At 39.3% G+C, this 15,783-nt stretch overlaps 2 protein-coding genes across 6 annotated transcripts in view; one reads left to right on the forward strand and one right to left on the reverse strand.

Moving 5' to 3' along the window:
- The window catches only part of VIT (vitrin), a 53,154-nt gene extending 47,987 nt beyond the window's left edge, over positions 1 to 5,167 (forward strand). For both annotated transcript variants that reach the window (XM_027805296.2, XM_055725488.1), the window contains one exon: positions 386 to 5,167. In XM_027805296.2, the coding sequence (XP_027661097.1) occupies positions 386 to 564 (179 nt within the window). In that variant the 3' untranslated portion in view covers positions 565 to 5,167. The remainder of the gene's footprint in view (positions 1 to 385) is intronic.
- A 1,141-nt stretch (positions 5,168 to 6,308) lies between these two features.
- The window catches only part of STRN (striatin), a 73,446-nt gene continuing 63,971 nt past the window's right edge, over positions 6,309 to 15,783 (reverse strand). For all 4 annotated transcript variants that reach the window (XM_055725484.1, XM_055725483.1, XM_055725486.1 and 1 more), the window contains 2 exons: positions 15,431 to 15,517; positions 6,309 to 15,344 (listed from right to left, as the gene is read on the reverse strand). In XM_055725484.1, coding sequence (XP_055581459.1) covers positions 15,175 to 15,344; positions 15,431 to 15,517 — 257 coding nt within the window. In that variant the 3' untranslated portion in view covers positions 6,309 to 15,174. The remainder of the gene's footprint in view (positions 15,345 to 15,430; positions 15,518 to 15,783) is intronic.

The following is a 15,783-nucleotide window of genomic DNA, read 5'->3' on the forward strand; positions in this document are numbered from 1 at the left end:
TGCTACTATGTCTGGGAGATCTCAGGGGATTTCAACTGTCAGTAACATATGAAGCCTCCTCTGGCTTTCCAGTCAGGATAGACATACATCTTCCAACACACTTGTAAGATTATTCCATTGAAACAAGAACATGCTCAGGAGCCTATTGTTCAGATCCAGAGCAGAAGCTTTACTATTGTTTAAGCTTTTTTGCTGTTGGCAAAAGGTACTTGCACAAACTAGACATTTCCTCCAATTTGAAAATATCATTTTTATACAGAAAGAGAACACTGCAACTCACTGCCCACATCTTTGTGGCCTAGCAACTACATTTGCAGTATTGGTCTTAAATAAAACCAATTCAATGACAAATAACGCTGTTTCTAAACTCTGGGTTTCTTTCCAGGAGTTATAGCTTACTCCATTGGAATTGCTTGGGCAGCCCAAGACGAACTGGAAGCCATTGCCACAGACCCCGATAAGGAGCATTCCTTCTTTGTGGATGAATTTGACAACCTCTACCGTTTTGTCAACCAGCTCATCCAAAACATTTGCATAGAATTTAATTCCCAGCCACGGAACTGATGGACTTGAGCAAAGCGAGAGCCTTGGGCACCACGCTGAAGGCACACCATGTGCCACAGGAGTAATGCCAGCTCTCAGTTCAAGAAATACTGGAGGTGTTTTTCTCTGGCACTTTCCAGTCAGCAAGGTTGATTCCAGCTCTGTCCCTATGCATGATAACGCTCTGCGTAGACTGTTGATTGGTGTTGTTTTGTTTTGTTTTTTTTCTTTGCAGGCTTCAGAAACTCTGATTTGGATGGATAGTGAAAGAGGCAGTAAACATGGAGGAAATAACTGGACCTGTTTGAAAAGCTGCTTCTGATATAGAGCCCCAGCTTGTCTGATTCCAAACTCTGGGCACACACAAGCTCCTTTAAAATGTACCACCTGCTTCCTGAAGCGGCCAGGTCCCTTTCAGGGGGCAGCCATGCTGCTCAGCTCCTGTGGCAGCAGCACCTCCATGCGGCACTGCCCACCAGATGACAGACACCCAGGTTAAAGCTGAAATACCACTTTTTTAAAAAACTTTTTTTTTTTTGAGGGGGTGGGGAGCACAATACAAGTCAAATTTGAGTACCTTCTTAAAAAAGGGCACTCTCCATACAGCTGTCTTGCCAGTAAGTTAAACTTCAACTAGTGTAAACTCAAGCATTGAGTTTTATCCAAACCCAGAGACTGGAAAGCTGTGGGACCCTACAACTGTTTGTCAACCCCAATAAAGCCCTAAATCCACAAAGCAGCCAACACACAGGAACCGGAATGTACTCTCCTACAGCACTGCATTAATATTTGATTTTGAGAAGTGTCTCACCTCCTTAGCTCCCTTGCTCCGCTCTAACGCAGCTCAAGGCCTGCAGGGCCACAGGAGAGCTTCCAGGGCAGAGGAGACTCTTTGAGAAAAAACTGTGGGTTTAGATTGCTTGCAATTGGAAAAGCATTTGAAACCCATCGCCCTAGCGTTAAACCACAGCTCAGAACAGCTTACGGCAGTCTCGAGTGTGAGGAAAGCTATTCGAGAGCTATTAACAGGATTTAAGAGGGAATTATCTGAAGTTCTGTATTATACACTAGGAAAAGCAGCATTTTCAGCATTTACAGACACCGTCTCCCAAATTTGGGAGAGACGTCTGTTTTATGGATTAATTTCAAGATGAGCCTATTACAGCCCTGGCTTATTCAAAACACATGGTTGTCTCTTAAGTGAAGCACTAGCCATACCACTAGTCAGTAGGGGAGGACAGACACATTAAGAGGGCCAAAAGAATCGCACTTTAATTAGGAAGCAGCAGTTGCTGGTTATGTTTCCATCCAGTATAACATAAGAAAACATGTTAATTAAGCAAAGTAAGCAAAGTTATCAAAGGAAAGGGATGGAGTTTCACAGCCAATAAAAGCATGTGTGTTCCTACACTTTATGGCAATCAAAGCCACACTGCATCAGGTTTGTGGAACTGATAGGAAATAGGGAAGAAATTAAAACTCAAATTTCACATCTTATTCACAAACCAGACTTTTAATAGCATTTATAGTTTTAATAACCGTGACCCAGCATGTTTATTATTCACACAAAAATGTTAATTGAAGTAAATCGCCATAAGGGAGACTCCCTTCTGTCAACAAAAGTAGCACCATCTTTTAAATTGTTATGTTTGGAAATATGACTGCAGCAGCTGAAAAACTACCAATTAAGTAAATGTAATGCAAACTAATGAGAACAGCAGATTCTGCATGATCTCCCTGGTGCAGTAACAGAAGCCAGGCTGGGGTCCTCTCAAGAGGTTATCAAAACCAATCCTGGACAAAACAGCAGTTTCACACAGGAAAAATTCAGACCTTCCTCTTTAGAACAAACATTCAGTTCCAGATTTAACTGAACACCATCAATACAATGCTACCAGTACACAGAAGGCACAGGGCACTGCCAGCATCCAAAAAAGCAAAACAAAGACATGAAATATATTTGTATGCAGGGGTCTTAACATTAATCTGTGGTGCTGCACTTCCACAGCAACAGCCTCTTGGCTTGAAAAAAAGATAAAGACTGAGAATAGAGAGTTAGGTAGAAGCAGAGCAACGCCTGATACCCCCCCCCATCTCCTGACCCACCTCCCTTCACTACCCTTCCGCTGAAAGCAGAGGGATATTACATGGGCTGGACAAAACTCAAGACACACAAACTGAATTTACTGGGGACTTCAGTTCAGACACCAGATTTATTGTCTGAAAACTGTTTGCTTGGTTTTTAATTTGGGGCTAGCTGAGCAAGAGGCCTAAGTCTTAACATTTAGCTACTCTTAATATTGTGGTTTAATTTTTAATGCAACAGCTTACCACCGCATATTGTTTTCCATACTGGGCGCACTCTTGCGGCACGGCAGGCTGGTACTCTGCAGACTCCCCAATGTTTCACTTGTGCTCTGCCAAAAACACAGCACAGACGGCCGAAACATTAGGAACAGTTAGAGCCACATGTGTTCTTTAGGATAAGCATTGTAATTTCTTCCAAAAGCTTAAACCTCAAGCAATGACAGCGAGCTTTTAAATGCTCTTTCACAGGGAAGTTGCACAGCTATCTTCTGTGTCAAGCATTTACAAAGGGCGCTTCAGGGTTTGTTGTTGTTTAAATGGTTTCTCTTAAGTTTACAGAACTCTAGTGTTCGGTTCCCAATGTGCATTTTTATTAACTTCTTGGGATGACCTTGAAATTGCTCGATCTCAAAGACTGAAAGTGGTTTAGTGTTTAATCTGACTCATCTAAACTTAGATGTGCTATTCCTAAACACTGTAAACTTAAGCATAAGCCTCAAAACTTGTAAAAATACACCCTTCCATTAACAAAAGCAAGCACAGAACACACCTCTCTTAACCTTTACCTTTCATAGCAATCAAAATACTTGCTATCTAATTAAGTCTCTAAATACTGTTTTATTAAAAAACAAGATAACTTACGTATAAATCTTCATAAATGTTTGAGGGGGTGTATTTGTTGGAAGAACCAGAACTCCTTCTGTAACATATACAAGCTATTTTGAGCTTATCAATACAAATTGCTGTATCTTTTGCAATAAAATTGTCCCAAAGGCATATGCAGTACATATCATCTCATATGTGGTTATAAAATGCACACTAAATATGCCGTTTATGGCCATTTCCGTTTCTGAAATGCTGCTGAGGTTCTCGCTAGATTATGGAAGACTTAGCAAGGTTGGTAAAGCCCCAGGTTTTTTAATGTCATCCTTTTGGATGCTCAGCTGAAATAAAGTCTAAGAGTGAGCTAGCAGAGGCAGGACCACCAAAATACCTATCAGAGGTAGCAGTCATCGAAGCAGAGTCTAATGGCTGAAAGGCATCAAAATCGTATGTAGCTCCCCAAGCCTGCAAGATCACGTCCTCCTTGGAACCAGACTTGGAAGCTGAAAAGAATTAACATCATCTCTACACACTTTCTGATTCAAAAGAGGGTCTGGATGTCCAGACATTTGATGCTGGGCCACGTTAGTTTCAGATGTCTGTCCAGTGCAGCGGAACCTGCCGTCTGGGTGAGGCATCCAAAAGAGAAGGGCACCAACGGGTTGAACCTTGAGGCAGGCAGGCAGGCAGCCACAGCTGGGACTGCCTGAACTAGTCTCTGGATACACAGCCTAACGTGGGGTGTCGGATCACCCTCTCCCTAGGAAACAAGCATCTTTGCACTCGAGTTGGGCTGGGGCTTACCATTGCTCGGCAATCACGACAGACGTCCATGCTCCGGAAGCCGTGGGAGAGCTCAATGACAGCACCTCTGGCCCCCAGCTCCAGCATTAGCTACTCACATTCCAGGTGAACAACCAAATTCAATTCGAAGTTCAACCACCTCTTCAGAGAGAGGTAACTCAAAAGTCCTGTTCCCAGCAGTACCTTACCTTGCTGGTCCAGAGGTGGGACACTCAGCACCCCTGCTGTCACTGTGCCCCCCCGCACAGGAGGGATCACCTGCTCTGTGCACCCTCCTGCTCCTCACCGCTGCTGCTTTGCAGGTTCAGCAAGAGGAGGGTTTCCCCATGGCGGTTGCTGAATTTTGCTTTTCTGACAGGGGGGCAGGCGAGCTTCCCCCTCCTCCTCATGGTCCTCCCCCCATGGCTCACCAGCACATGAGGGGAACCGTACCAGTAACCAGGAAAAGGTCTGGGGTTAAGCAAGCAGATGGGACCAACCCAATCTAAATGTTCTTAGTGGATTTAACACCCTACCTGTAAACTCCACAGAAAAGTATCCACTTGGTATTATTATCTACACAAATTATCTACTTGGCAAGTCAAAGCAAGCAGTAAATAGCAGAAATATCACATAGACACCAAACACTAAAAGTTAGTCATCTGTGGTATACATACCTTAAAATACTTCATGGTTGAAAAAAAGTCACTCCCTATCATTCTTCTAGTTATTTTTCTCTGCCCACGAGCAACATTACGGAAACAAAAAACCACCACCTTTTCCCATTCCCATTTCAGTTTGAGAAGTCTGAGTAGCAGGTCATCTACATTTGCTAAATCACATTTGCAGGTGTACCTCTATATAGCTGAGCACCGCAAATTCCTCAAAATAGTTTGGGTTTTGTTTTGGGGTTGTTTTCCCCCTTGTTAAAAACTTAAACTGGAGGGCAATACAGGTTTTAGCACTGCATCAGCTACATCACTCACATTCAGCTGTCAGTCATACTGAAAGGCAAGAGACGCTAGTTTTTTCTTAATACCAGTTTCTGATACCCCTTCTCTGATTTCTAATACAAGCTCTGATAATGCAGCTCAAGGACTCCAACACTCACTCATAGAAATGACTTTTTAACCACAAAGAGAAACGGTAGTTGAAAGTTTCACCATACGGCTGAAGAGAATATAGTCACTTTTCTCACACTCAAACCATTATGGAGACGTGTCTTGTTCATAGGCAAACCCGTAAGGATGCTAGGAAGGTCTCCCATGTGGAAGGGTCACTCCTACATCATTCATGAAATCATCTTTCTCCCTGCCTCAGGAATGTTCTGCCTCCAGAGAGTCAGCAGAAGACTGGGGCGAATGCAATTGTATTGTCATTTCACAAAGCAATTCCTCCTTTCCTGTGAGGAGGGAAGACCAGTAGGACTAAATCAGAAAGGTTATTTTACCTACCATGAAGAAGAGATGAGAACTTTGCCTATCCCACCTACAAGCTTAGGAAAAACAGGATGGACTCGCTAACAAGTTGTTCTGCTCAGTGCTGTGTAGGTTCCCATACCACCCCCTCAACAGTGCTGTTCTGAGCATCTTCCTGTAGCAACGCGACTACCATCTGTGGTGTGCGGTTTGCCTCCCTCATCATCTCCCCAAGGGCAGAACCACGTGCTTATTTTTACATTAAATGAATGTTCTCCCCAGGAAGCGCACCATGTCTCGCTGCGATCAATGCGCCGCCGAGACAGCGGCACCGTACCCGCTCTGCGGATCTGTTCAGCCCAGGCACGCAGTCCCCAGTGTCTTCATAAGCGCACAGAAAGATATAGGGTGCCAGCAGTGCCAGGGCAGCAGAGCAGTTCAAAACCAAGACCTATGGGGAACAGAAAAACTGAGACGCTACTGTGAAAGGTAGCACGTCGCAGTGTTCAAAAGGAAGTTCTCATGCAGTTACTTCATGCCCTTCCAAATGCACATCTACTTGTCCTAGTCAGAGCGCGCTCCTCCCCCCCAGTACACACTCTGAGACCACACACGTCTTGGGATAAAGCATGGAATTAGGAACACAATACAAAATGTTGAAAAATAGTATTTATTAGCACCCCATTTACATAATTATATGGTACAAATGACACTTAGTTGCTGCTGTAACATTAAATAAAGCTGCTCTTAAAAACCATTGCTTACTTCTGGAAGTCCACGTGATTTTGCTCAGCACAGGATGCGGGTACAGTATGCAGCTACCCCACTCCACTACTGTCATACCAACACAAATACCGGCATGGTTACCTCGATGTGGTCTCATTTTAAACAGCACACTAACATAAGCAGATCTATATAATTGTAATGACAAAATATTTACTTGACTTACTCAGGAAAGTGAATGTAGCTTTAAATATAACCTATCCAAGAAGTTTCACTAAATATGAATTGCAGTAAAAAGAGAAAATTCAGGGCTGCAATTTTGACACTCAAAAATATATACTGGCGTATTTCAAAATAATCTCTCTCAGAATTTTCTATCTTTTATATTTTAGATATTTATCCAGGATTTTAAACTACCAAATTTTAGTAAGAAGTTTAATATTAAAGTGTTTGAAGAAACATTTTCATTTAAAGAAAAAATTTATACTTTTTATAATAAATGCTTGCTTATCAAATCTTTGGAGAACGAATCACTTTTTTCACTTTTCTCACGTCCCGTGATTAAGAAGCCTTTCTGAAATCATGAAATACATTCAATTTATGGATGCTTACTCCCAAGTAAAACTATTTCCTTCACAAGTTAGAAAACAGAGCATCTCACTTAAAAAAAAATTCACTTTTGTACAACAGTAGCATTTAAACAAGGTAACTAGGTGGTACTGAAATTGTGACACAGCCTTGTACTGAGCCATACACAGAAACTGACAAGCAGACTATTACTCAACAAGAAGGTATTTCTCATTTGGATCCACCACTTTGCAAGACACTTGAAGCCCAGCACTGTTGTTTCAGAGTAGTTATTCAAAACTGCGTGCAAAATCACAACCTCAGAATAATTCTGAAGGGGAGTCTTAATTCCCTTTAGTTGTTTATGTATCAGTCACAGTAGCCTTTTCCTATCAACTATGTGTCATGGAAGTGACCCAGAACAGAAGAGAAGCAACTGTAATTATTGACATTTAAGTGGTTATCACCTGTGGCATCTTCTCCAAAAGAAAACTGACAGGTAACTCTGAGTTCAATAGTTATTCTTGTACAGAAGAGGAAAAAAGTATATTAATATAAGCAACAAAAAAAGCCTTCCAACATATGGTCCAAAAGGCAAAAAAAAAAAGTTTTTTTAACCTGACAGTTTCTTTTAAAAGAAGCCAATTGAAGATATTTATATGAAATACAATACGAAATGAAATGTTGACAATGTCAACAGAAAATCTTACAGCAACAATAGCCTTCTCATCACGGATTTTCTTCTACAAGTTTTTTCAGATGCATGATTCAAGGAATACATAGCACAAGGCCGCTTTTCAGTCTGCTTGAGCTATAAAGGTACAAGAAATTATTAGCTAACATGCTCAGTTTTCATTTCCAGAAAAAGTGCTAACACATATGAGACAGTTTTCAAAACCTATGCATGTTTGTAAATGTCTGACTGCAAGGAAACAATTCTAGGAGCCATACATCTGAAAACAAGCTACATTCAAAAAGCACTATATCTTGATGACAAGAAGAATAAAAAAATAAATTCTTAATGGAAAAATATTAGCTTGAAGTCCATAATTTATCCCTTATACAATGTTTTTGGCTGCTTTTAATAAGTAATCCAAAAATAATGAAAATATTTGGTTTGGCAACAAGTTATCCCTTCCCTTTCAGAACAGTACAAATCCAGCTCCATTAATTTTTTCTCAACTTCCCTGTCCAATCCTACGGTGCGAGGACCAAGAGTTTCTTGAAATAGCAAGGAAGTAATTTTGGGAGCCTGCAGTTCAAACTGAGGGAATGCAAGTAGACTGGGCTCGAGGACCATGTCAACAGAAGGTTTTCAGCAGCTTAAAAACACAGGTGCAGGCATGGTTTAAACGTGGGTGTGATCTCCCAGGATCACAGCATGGCTTGGCAGCATGAGCAGGGCGAAACTAACGCACAGTATAACCCAGACTTGATCAGGAAGAAAGCTGGGCTAAAAAGCATTTGTTATTATGCAGTGTCTTTTTAGCTCAGCCATAGTTTGGATTTTGTCATCTAGCAACAAATTTGACAATGAACCAGCTGAGAACCACAAATTGTGCTGTTCAACTGGGCTTACACCTTCTACAGGGGAATTTAGATTCTCTAAAACATCCTAAATGATACAGCACTTCTTAAGGTCTCACAACAGACTACAGAACAGCAAAATTAAGTTAGCAGGTGGGGTAAGACAGAACTCAGTAGAATTAAAGGAACTGGGAATAAGGAGGTACAAATCTGCTTTTTGGTGGTGGGAGGGGTAGGACTGAAGCTGAAACACCATCACACTTCAAAAAATAGTCTAAGAGAAAATCCATAGTCCTTTATGAAATCAACCCTGCAGTGAGACTTCACTGCAGACGAGATTTTAAGATTTTCAGAAAATATAGCCTAAAGGAGGATTTAAGTGGAAAGTTAATAAACAAGCATCAAAAGAATAGATAACCTGAACAACATTAGGTGCAGGCAGAGTCATCATTAGGAAGGTCTGATGTAAAGCCACCCTCCCTCTTGGGATTAGTCCCATCAGCTGAACCAGAGCACTTGTCTGAGCAAGGAGTATTTACACAAAGGTCATCCTAGTTCCCCCCATTCCCCAGGTGTTTGTTGATTTGTTCTACCGTATATTAATATTATCTTTTACAATATGGGTTATTTCTTGTAAAACACCCCCTCAATAGCTGGACATATGGACACTGTGGTTTCCAGCAGTTTCTCTGCTGCTCAGTAGAAACATTGTGGAGGTTTTGACTAACAGTTTACAGGCCATTCATTTCAGTAACGGTGCCGTCCCTAAGCTTCAAGACACTGATGACACAAGAATCAAGACTGTTCGCCTATTGTAACCCCCTTCAACTGAATACATTGTAAGGTTTAGATAAAATATTCTCATCACCTTCATATCCTTATGGAAAAAGGGAGCTTCCTGAAACATCTGAGTAGGTTTTTCAGGGAAATCTTTGCTTTGCCTCTGTCACTCAATACTAACAGCTATGCCAAGCATCTCTATGATGCTCACAAACAGCAGATGCCCAAGAAAACTCAAATTACCATGTCAAAGACTGCAACATCTCATACAAACTGATTTACCATATGTGTTTTACTATCATATTCCGATTTCTTCATTCTTTAACAGTGTAGTCCAAAACAATTTCTACTACACAGCCATAAATTTCAGAATGTTTTTAGATGCTGTATTACAAGCAGCAACATGTTTTCACAATGACTTTCATGACTTATCAGCTCATCCATTAGAAAACTGAAAGACACATGTGCTAAGTGAGTCACAAATTACCTGGAACCTCTGATCCCATTCACATCCCATTTGTGTGAGAAAGTACTGAAGGATCATTTTTTATAGAATGGGCTATTTAATGTGAAGTGAATCATACAGATGACACTGTATGTAATACATATTAAATATGCAGATTATGACTGAAGGGGAAAAAAAAAGATAATAAAAACGAGAAACAAGCCTGAAATTCTACTCTGCTTCCCAAATTTTTGACTTTGGTTCAATATTAATGAACATCATGAAACAAAGCCTTAGTCCTGCAATTTTGTTTTTAAATAACTGTTTATCTAGAAGCAAAAGAGTAGTACCACTACAGTGTCCGAGGAACTTACGGTCATATAACTAGGTCCCCAACATGAAGACTACGTTACTAGAAGAGTTCCTAGAGTTTAAGTAATATGCTATTACAAATCTTTTGCCATGTCCTCATCTAAAGTGACACAATTTCAAAATCTGAACAATCTCCACTTTGTTCTTTACTTTGACACAAGTGCACAATTTGGAATCCGAATGGATTCTAGATTTTATCCTTCATATAACCTGCACCGAATGGATCAATGAATAAATCTGAAGAATCATTATGGGAAAGCCTCACCACACTTGCTACTCTAACCTTTTAATGTTGTCCTTTGCAATACCATCAGGCTAAACTCTGCACTGCTCCCCAGCCAAATTCTCCTGTGATAACAACAGTCACATGGAGGGCACATCGGTTCTGGCCATTTAACCTACCATCTATCTCCTACAGAGTTCAGCAAATGGTCTCCCTGCTTCCCTCACTGTTCAGCACACAATCCAAATGACCACTGCCTACAAATAATCTCATTTGCAGATCCTCCCATGCTGTAGGAATTACTCCTTAGACTGCAAGCCTGATGCTTTCAGCAAAGAGGACTCCAAGAAGAACACTGCTACGGTCCCTCACAGGGATAACCACAATGGCTCGTTTTTCTTCCTCAACTCAACCCACATTGCTAGGCTTTACCAGGTTTACTAGGTATTTCACACAGGTGTTAAGTAGGCTCCCTAGGACAGTCTGCAAAGACACTGCCAAACCACAGCCTGCAAACGTGTCCAAACGCACATTTTGAAAGGCATTAAAAAAAAAAAAAAATCCCAAACTTGCATATCTAATAGTTCTGCCCATCTTAAAATTTTTGTTTCCTTTGGGATCGACTAATGCTTCTGCCAATCAAACATTGCTCAAACGACACATCAGTTTATGGAATTATGCTGCTCCCCAAAATTACAGCATTAAAATGCAAAGAAGGAAGGGGCGAAAGGGCACACATCTGTGATCAAACAGGTGTAGTGAAAAAGGTCGTGTAACTATGTCCTTTATCTCTTACAGATTTATTCAAAAGGACAAGTTTCTGGTTTCTTTAAATGCACAACTGCAAAATGGTGCTATATGACCTAATCACAAAGCTGTACAGTGAACATCACACACTTACTCAAAACGCATTACATACGGGACTGCTTTAACATAATGTTACTTGAAAATATACCGCCGAAAAAAACCCCATAACCTACAGTATGTGGCATGTAGTTCTAGACATTTCTTGCTAAAGAACATATTTGATCAAAATGAAGGTGAATGAGATCCCAAAATATTCAATGGGTGATCTCTTACAAGTAATAAAATCTTTTACATGGTATGACAAAAGTTTTCTCATTGAGGCACAAAAATAAATGCAGACATGAGAATGTTGTAAGAGTGAAGAGAATGTTTTCCACAATATAATTACATCTAGAGCTTCTTCCAGGCTACTTCAAATAATTTTGTGCAAGCATTTTGGTAACTGAATCAAATATATGAAAGCAAACAGCACAGTAAATAAAATGAGACTATTTAAACCTAGCAGACCGATTTTCAACATACAGAAGGTCTGAAAATTCTCCCATTAAATTAGTTAGTAAAACCAAAATCAGCAGCACACGCTAACATATACAAAAAAATTATATGAGTTAACCATTTAAAAGTGTACCATGTAAATTAGATACGGGAAAAACAGTAATGGTAAAATGCCATATACTGATGTTGCGCAAACATGCTTTTTTTGCAATAATAAGCTTTAGGTCCAGTTTTGCTTACATCTTCAACAGATGTACATATCATATTCATGAAAGTTACCAATTACATTGAACCAGGAAAAACTGCACATAAAAGGGGAAAAAATAAAAATAATTTAGTGCCCTCAGAGATCAAAACTTTGAAGCTTTTAAAACCAGGATAATTATGAAACAGGAATTCAGTATCTAGCTGCAAAAGAATCATATTCTTCACAATATATTGAAAGTGAAGAAGAAACAAAGCTCAAAGTTTTTTAAAATAGTTGGCAAAAACAAAGGAATACAATATAGGTTTGTGAGATGGCAGCCAGAAGACCAGAAGTTTGGTCTTCCTACACAAAAGCATCACGTCACAGAGGGAAAAAACCCCCAACCAAACAAAAGCCACACTTTTAACAGATAACCTTCAGCTACGTCCAACAAATCATGTATGTGGAATGGTGTTATGGGTGTTATGGAGAACTGAGCTAAAAAGCTGAAAACAAAACACAAAAAAAATGTGTAAAAAGAGCGGAGAGAAAAATAGTTTGAAGAAAGTGAAAAGGGAGGCTACAGCTAGAATCACTGCATGCATGCAGGTTCCAAATTACAAAGACAATGAGCAATATGTATAATGGCACAAAACATGGCTTGGAATACTGGCGTGAAGTTACAAAAAGGAAATAGCAAACATAATGTAAATCCTCCTGTCAGTGAGACATTATGTTTGAAAGGAAGCCTCATTGTTTAAAACATACATAAAACCTCACTGGCCAAGACAATATTAAAATGCACAAGTCTACAACCCTGCTTTAGCAAGCAGATGGACTAGATAACCTAAATAATTTTTTCATCCCTAATTCCTAAAATGATGATCAGAAGATCTGACAGGCTCATGCACAATACCCTGCAGTCCTACACTTATGTGAGCAAGTACAGTAAAAAGACATTGACATCAATTATGAAGACCAGCACAAAAATATATATACTCCACAACCTCTTTGTAAGGCTACATTAGTTTTGTTTTGTTTTTTAAAGGCACCTCATCCTCTAGCTATTGCCAGCTTAAAAAAAAAAATAAGAATCACTTTTCAGTTTGAGCATGAGCTCAATAGTGAGAAGAAAACATCTTTCAATTCACATTTGAACAGCCACTTCTTACATTCCAATTGTAATCAGAACGACAGTCTTTAAAACCAAGCATGCTGGCCTATTAGTTTTATGTACAGCAATTTAAACAACTGTAACTACATATTGTACTGTGTAAGCAAAAGCACAACATTCATTTCATACTCACACCATTATCCTTTGTATACACAAACTCAAGAGAACTCTTAATACTAAAACATTAAAATGCACCCATGGAGTCTTCCCTTACTAGACACATTTAATACATGTTTACAGTATATATACACATATATAATATACATAACTTTTAGAACTTTTCAAATAAATCTTTGTAATTTCCTCTTCAAAAAGAAATAAAATAATGACACTGAAAGAATATGAATCAAGTACACAGAACTCTCACAAAGTTGAATGCTCAGTTTTGCAGCCAAGTTTCCCCCTTTCTATCATAACCAAAACACTTTATAAAAACTAAATAATCTGAATTACTATTGCAGTCATCTGTTTCATGGTGAAAGTTCTAATCTTATCTATGGAAATATATTGTGTATCAATATCATGAAGTGACGTATCTGAATATTCTGAGCAATAAAAGGTATTCCAGGATACTTTAGCAGTAACTATTATGCGTCGTAGGCTCAAACAGCATAGGTCAATCTTTTATTCTAAATAACATAAGTTGTTTTAAACTCTGAGATCAGCTTCAAATGTGGTCCCATCCCCAAATGCCACTCTCAAACCAACACAGTCAAACCCTACGTTGGTATCTTCCAACAATTCCTTTTTAAAAAGTGTCAGTTTAAAGGTAAAGATTAATTTATCGTTTCCAGTCTTAACCTCAGGCTGGTATATGGACAAGTTGCATTGGGTTCTTTCCTACTCACATCAGCACCAGAAATCATCTCCAGCAGAAATCCTGCCTTCCATTCACATTAGAGGAAAACACCAACTTCAGGCTTATGAGCAGTAGTAACTCTGATGATGACACGTAATAGAAAAGAATCCACTCACCTTCCTTTAAGAAGGGAAAAAAAAGACTAAATGATCGGATTAAAAGCTCTTTGCCATTCAAATCAGAGCAGCTCTTAACACATAAAGCACATCTGTTGAGTAATTAAAAGAAACACTCATTCTTCAGGTAGCCTAATCAATGGCATAATATACCCAGTGAAGCAGACAAGTTAAGGTCCCGCAAATGATGAAGCTGGGAAATACCTCTAGAAATAGCAGAATCTCTCAGACTGATGGAACTTTGCATAGTTCCAACCTATTGCACTAGCAAGACTCATACAAAGCATCAGGTATTGGTTTAATCTTCAAAAGAAGTATTTCACTGTTATCCTTAATGCCCAGAATAATATCCTTTTTTAGCAGGAACAGAAAGAGGAGATGAACATTTGATAGTTAAATTGTCGGACAGCTTCTTTGGAAAGCTTTGTGATAATTTCTTGTGCCAGATCTTCAAGAATAAACAGCATTATAAATCTGAATAAGTTAAATCTGCTACTACAGTACATACAGACTGCTTCAGTCTGTTGTTAATTGGGACTAGACTAAAGGCTCAGCTTCTAGCCACACACTAATAAAGTCTCTTAAAAATGGTGGGGTTTTTTGCAAACTAAATATTTACTGTATAAGACAGAAGATGTAACAAAAACTTTACTGCATTTTAACTTTAGTAATTTGCTTTCCTTTAATTGCATGTATCTTAGGCTAGCAGCCAGGTGGCTAAGATTAACTATCTGCTACTGCTCTCTGAACAAGATCTACTTTATTAATACCAAAAGGATGACAAAGTGCCTCTCGCATGACACAGTAGTAGGCATGTGAAGTGACACTTCTTCCAGGTGATTTAAGTACATTAAGATTCCTCAATGAGAAGCATTCTAGGAAGTTTCCCTCTTTTCCTACTCCCTGATGCAATTAGACCCCTTCTTTCCAGTACTCCATTTTATTAATAGAGAATACATAGACCTAGTTTCACCCAAGGCCTGCCTGGACGAAAATTCACACCCTCTGAAATAAAAGCATTTCTTTTGTTTTTTAACTATTTGAAACTGAGAGATTCCAAGCTCTCAGCACCAGCTGAGCTCACAGAAACCAGAACAAACGTCAATTTAGAAAACAGCACCCTGCAAAACTAAACACTTACAAACATTCTCTGAATTGTAGGGCAGGATAAGACCACTCATGCCCTCCTCTTTTGTGCAGCTGGTTAAATATATACAAAGCTAGAGTTGAAAGGGAAGCACTCTGTCATACAAACACCTTAGCCAGGGCATCTGCTCCTGCACTGGCAATATAACATTTGGAGGGGTGGAATGCCACATCATGAATGGACTCATCAAACTTTTTGCGATGAGCAGTAAATTCTTGGATGCAGGTCTTGCTTTCAAGATTCCACAAGCGAATGGAACAGTCATGACCTAAAGAAAGGGGAAACAGTTTTCTTTATAATTCTTATCTCTGCCATCATTATGAGAAAAAGAAAATGAAATCTGAATATACTTACTGCCAGACATCAAATACAAGCCATTAGGATCAACAGCTAAACTTGTAACTGCATCTAAGTGAGCTACCATGGAGTGGATCAGTTTTCCTTTGAAAGAAAAGATTTATTATTTAGGTTATTTTCTGTAACTTATTCTGTTACCTGTATTCACTGCTTAAATACTACTACAGCTCATAAATCCAAGATCTTGTCCCATGATTGAATCATTAAAACTATGTAAGAAGTCATTCTTTTAATGTTTACAGTATCAGGAGAGCCACAGTACCAATATCGCCAACTTTGTTAAACCTTTTTTTTAATGTCTGCAAAACCACCACGAAGCTGCAATCACTGTGCATTTTAAATATCTGCCC

This window comes from Falco cherrug, chromosome 13 (assembly GCF_023634085.1).
Source record: "Falco cherrug isolate bFalChe1 chromosome 13, bFalChe1.pri, whole genome shotgun sequence".
In the NCBI taxonomy this organism is placed as follows: Eukaryota; Metazoa; Chordata; class Aves; order Falconiformes; family Falconidae; genus Falco; species Falco cherrug.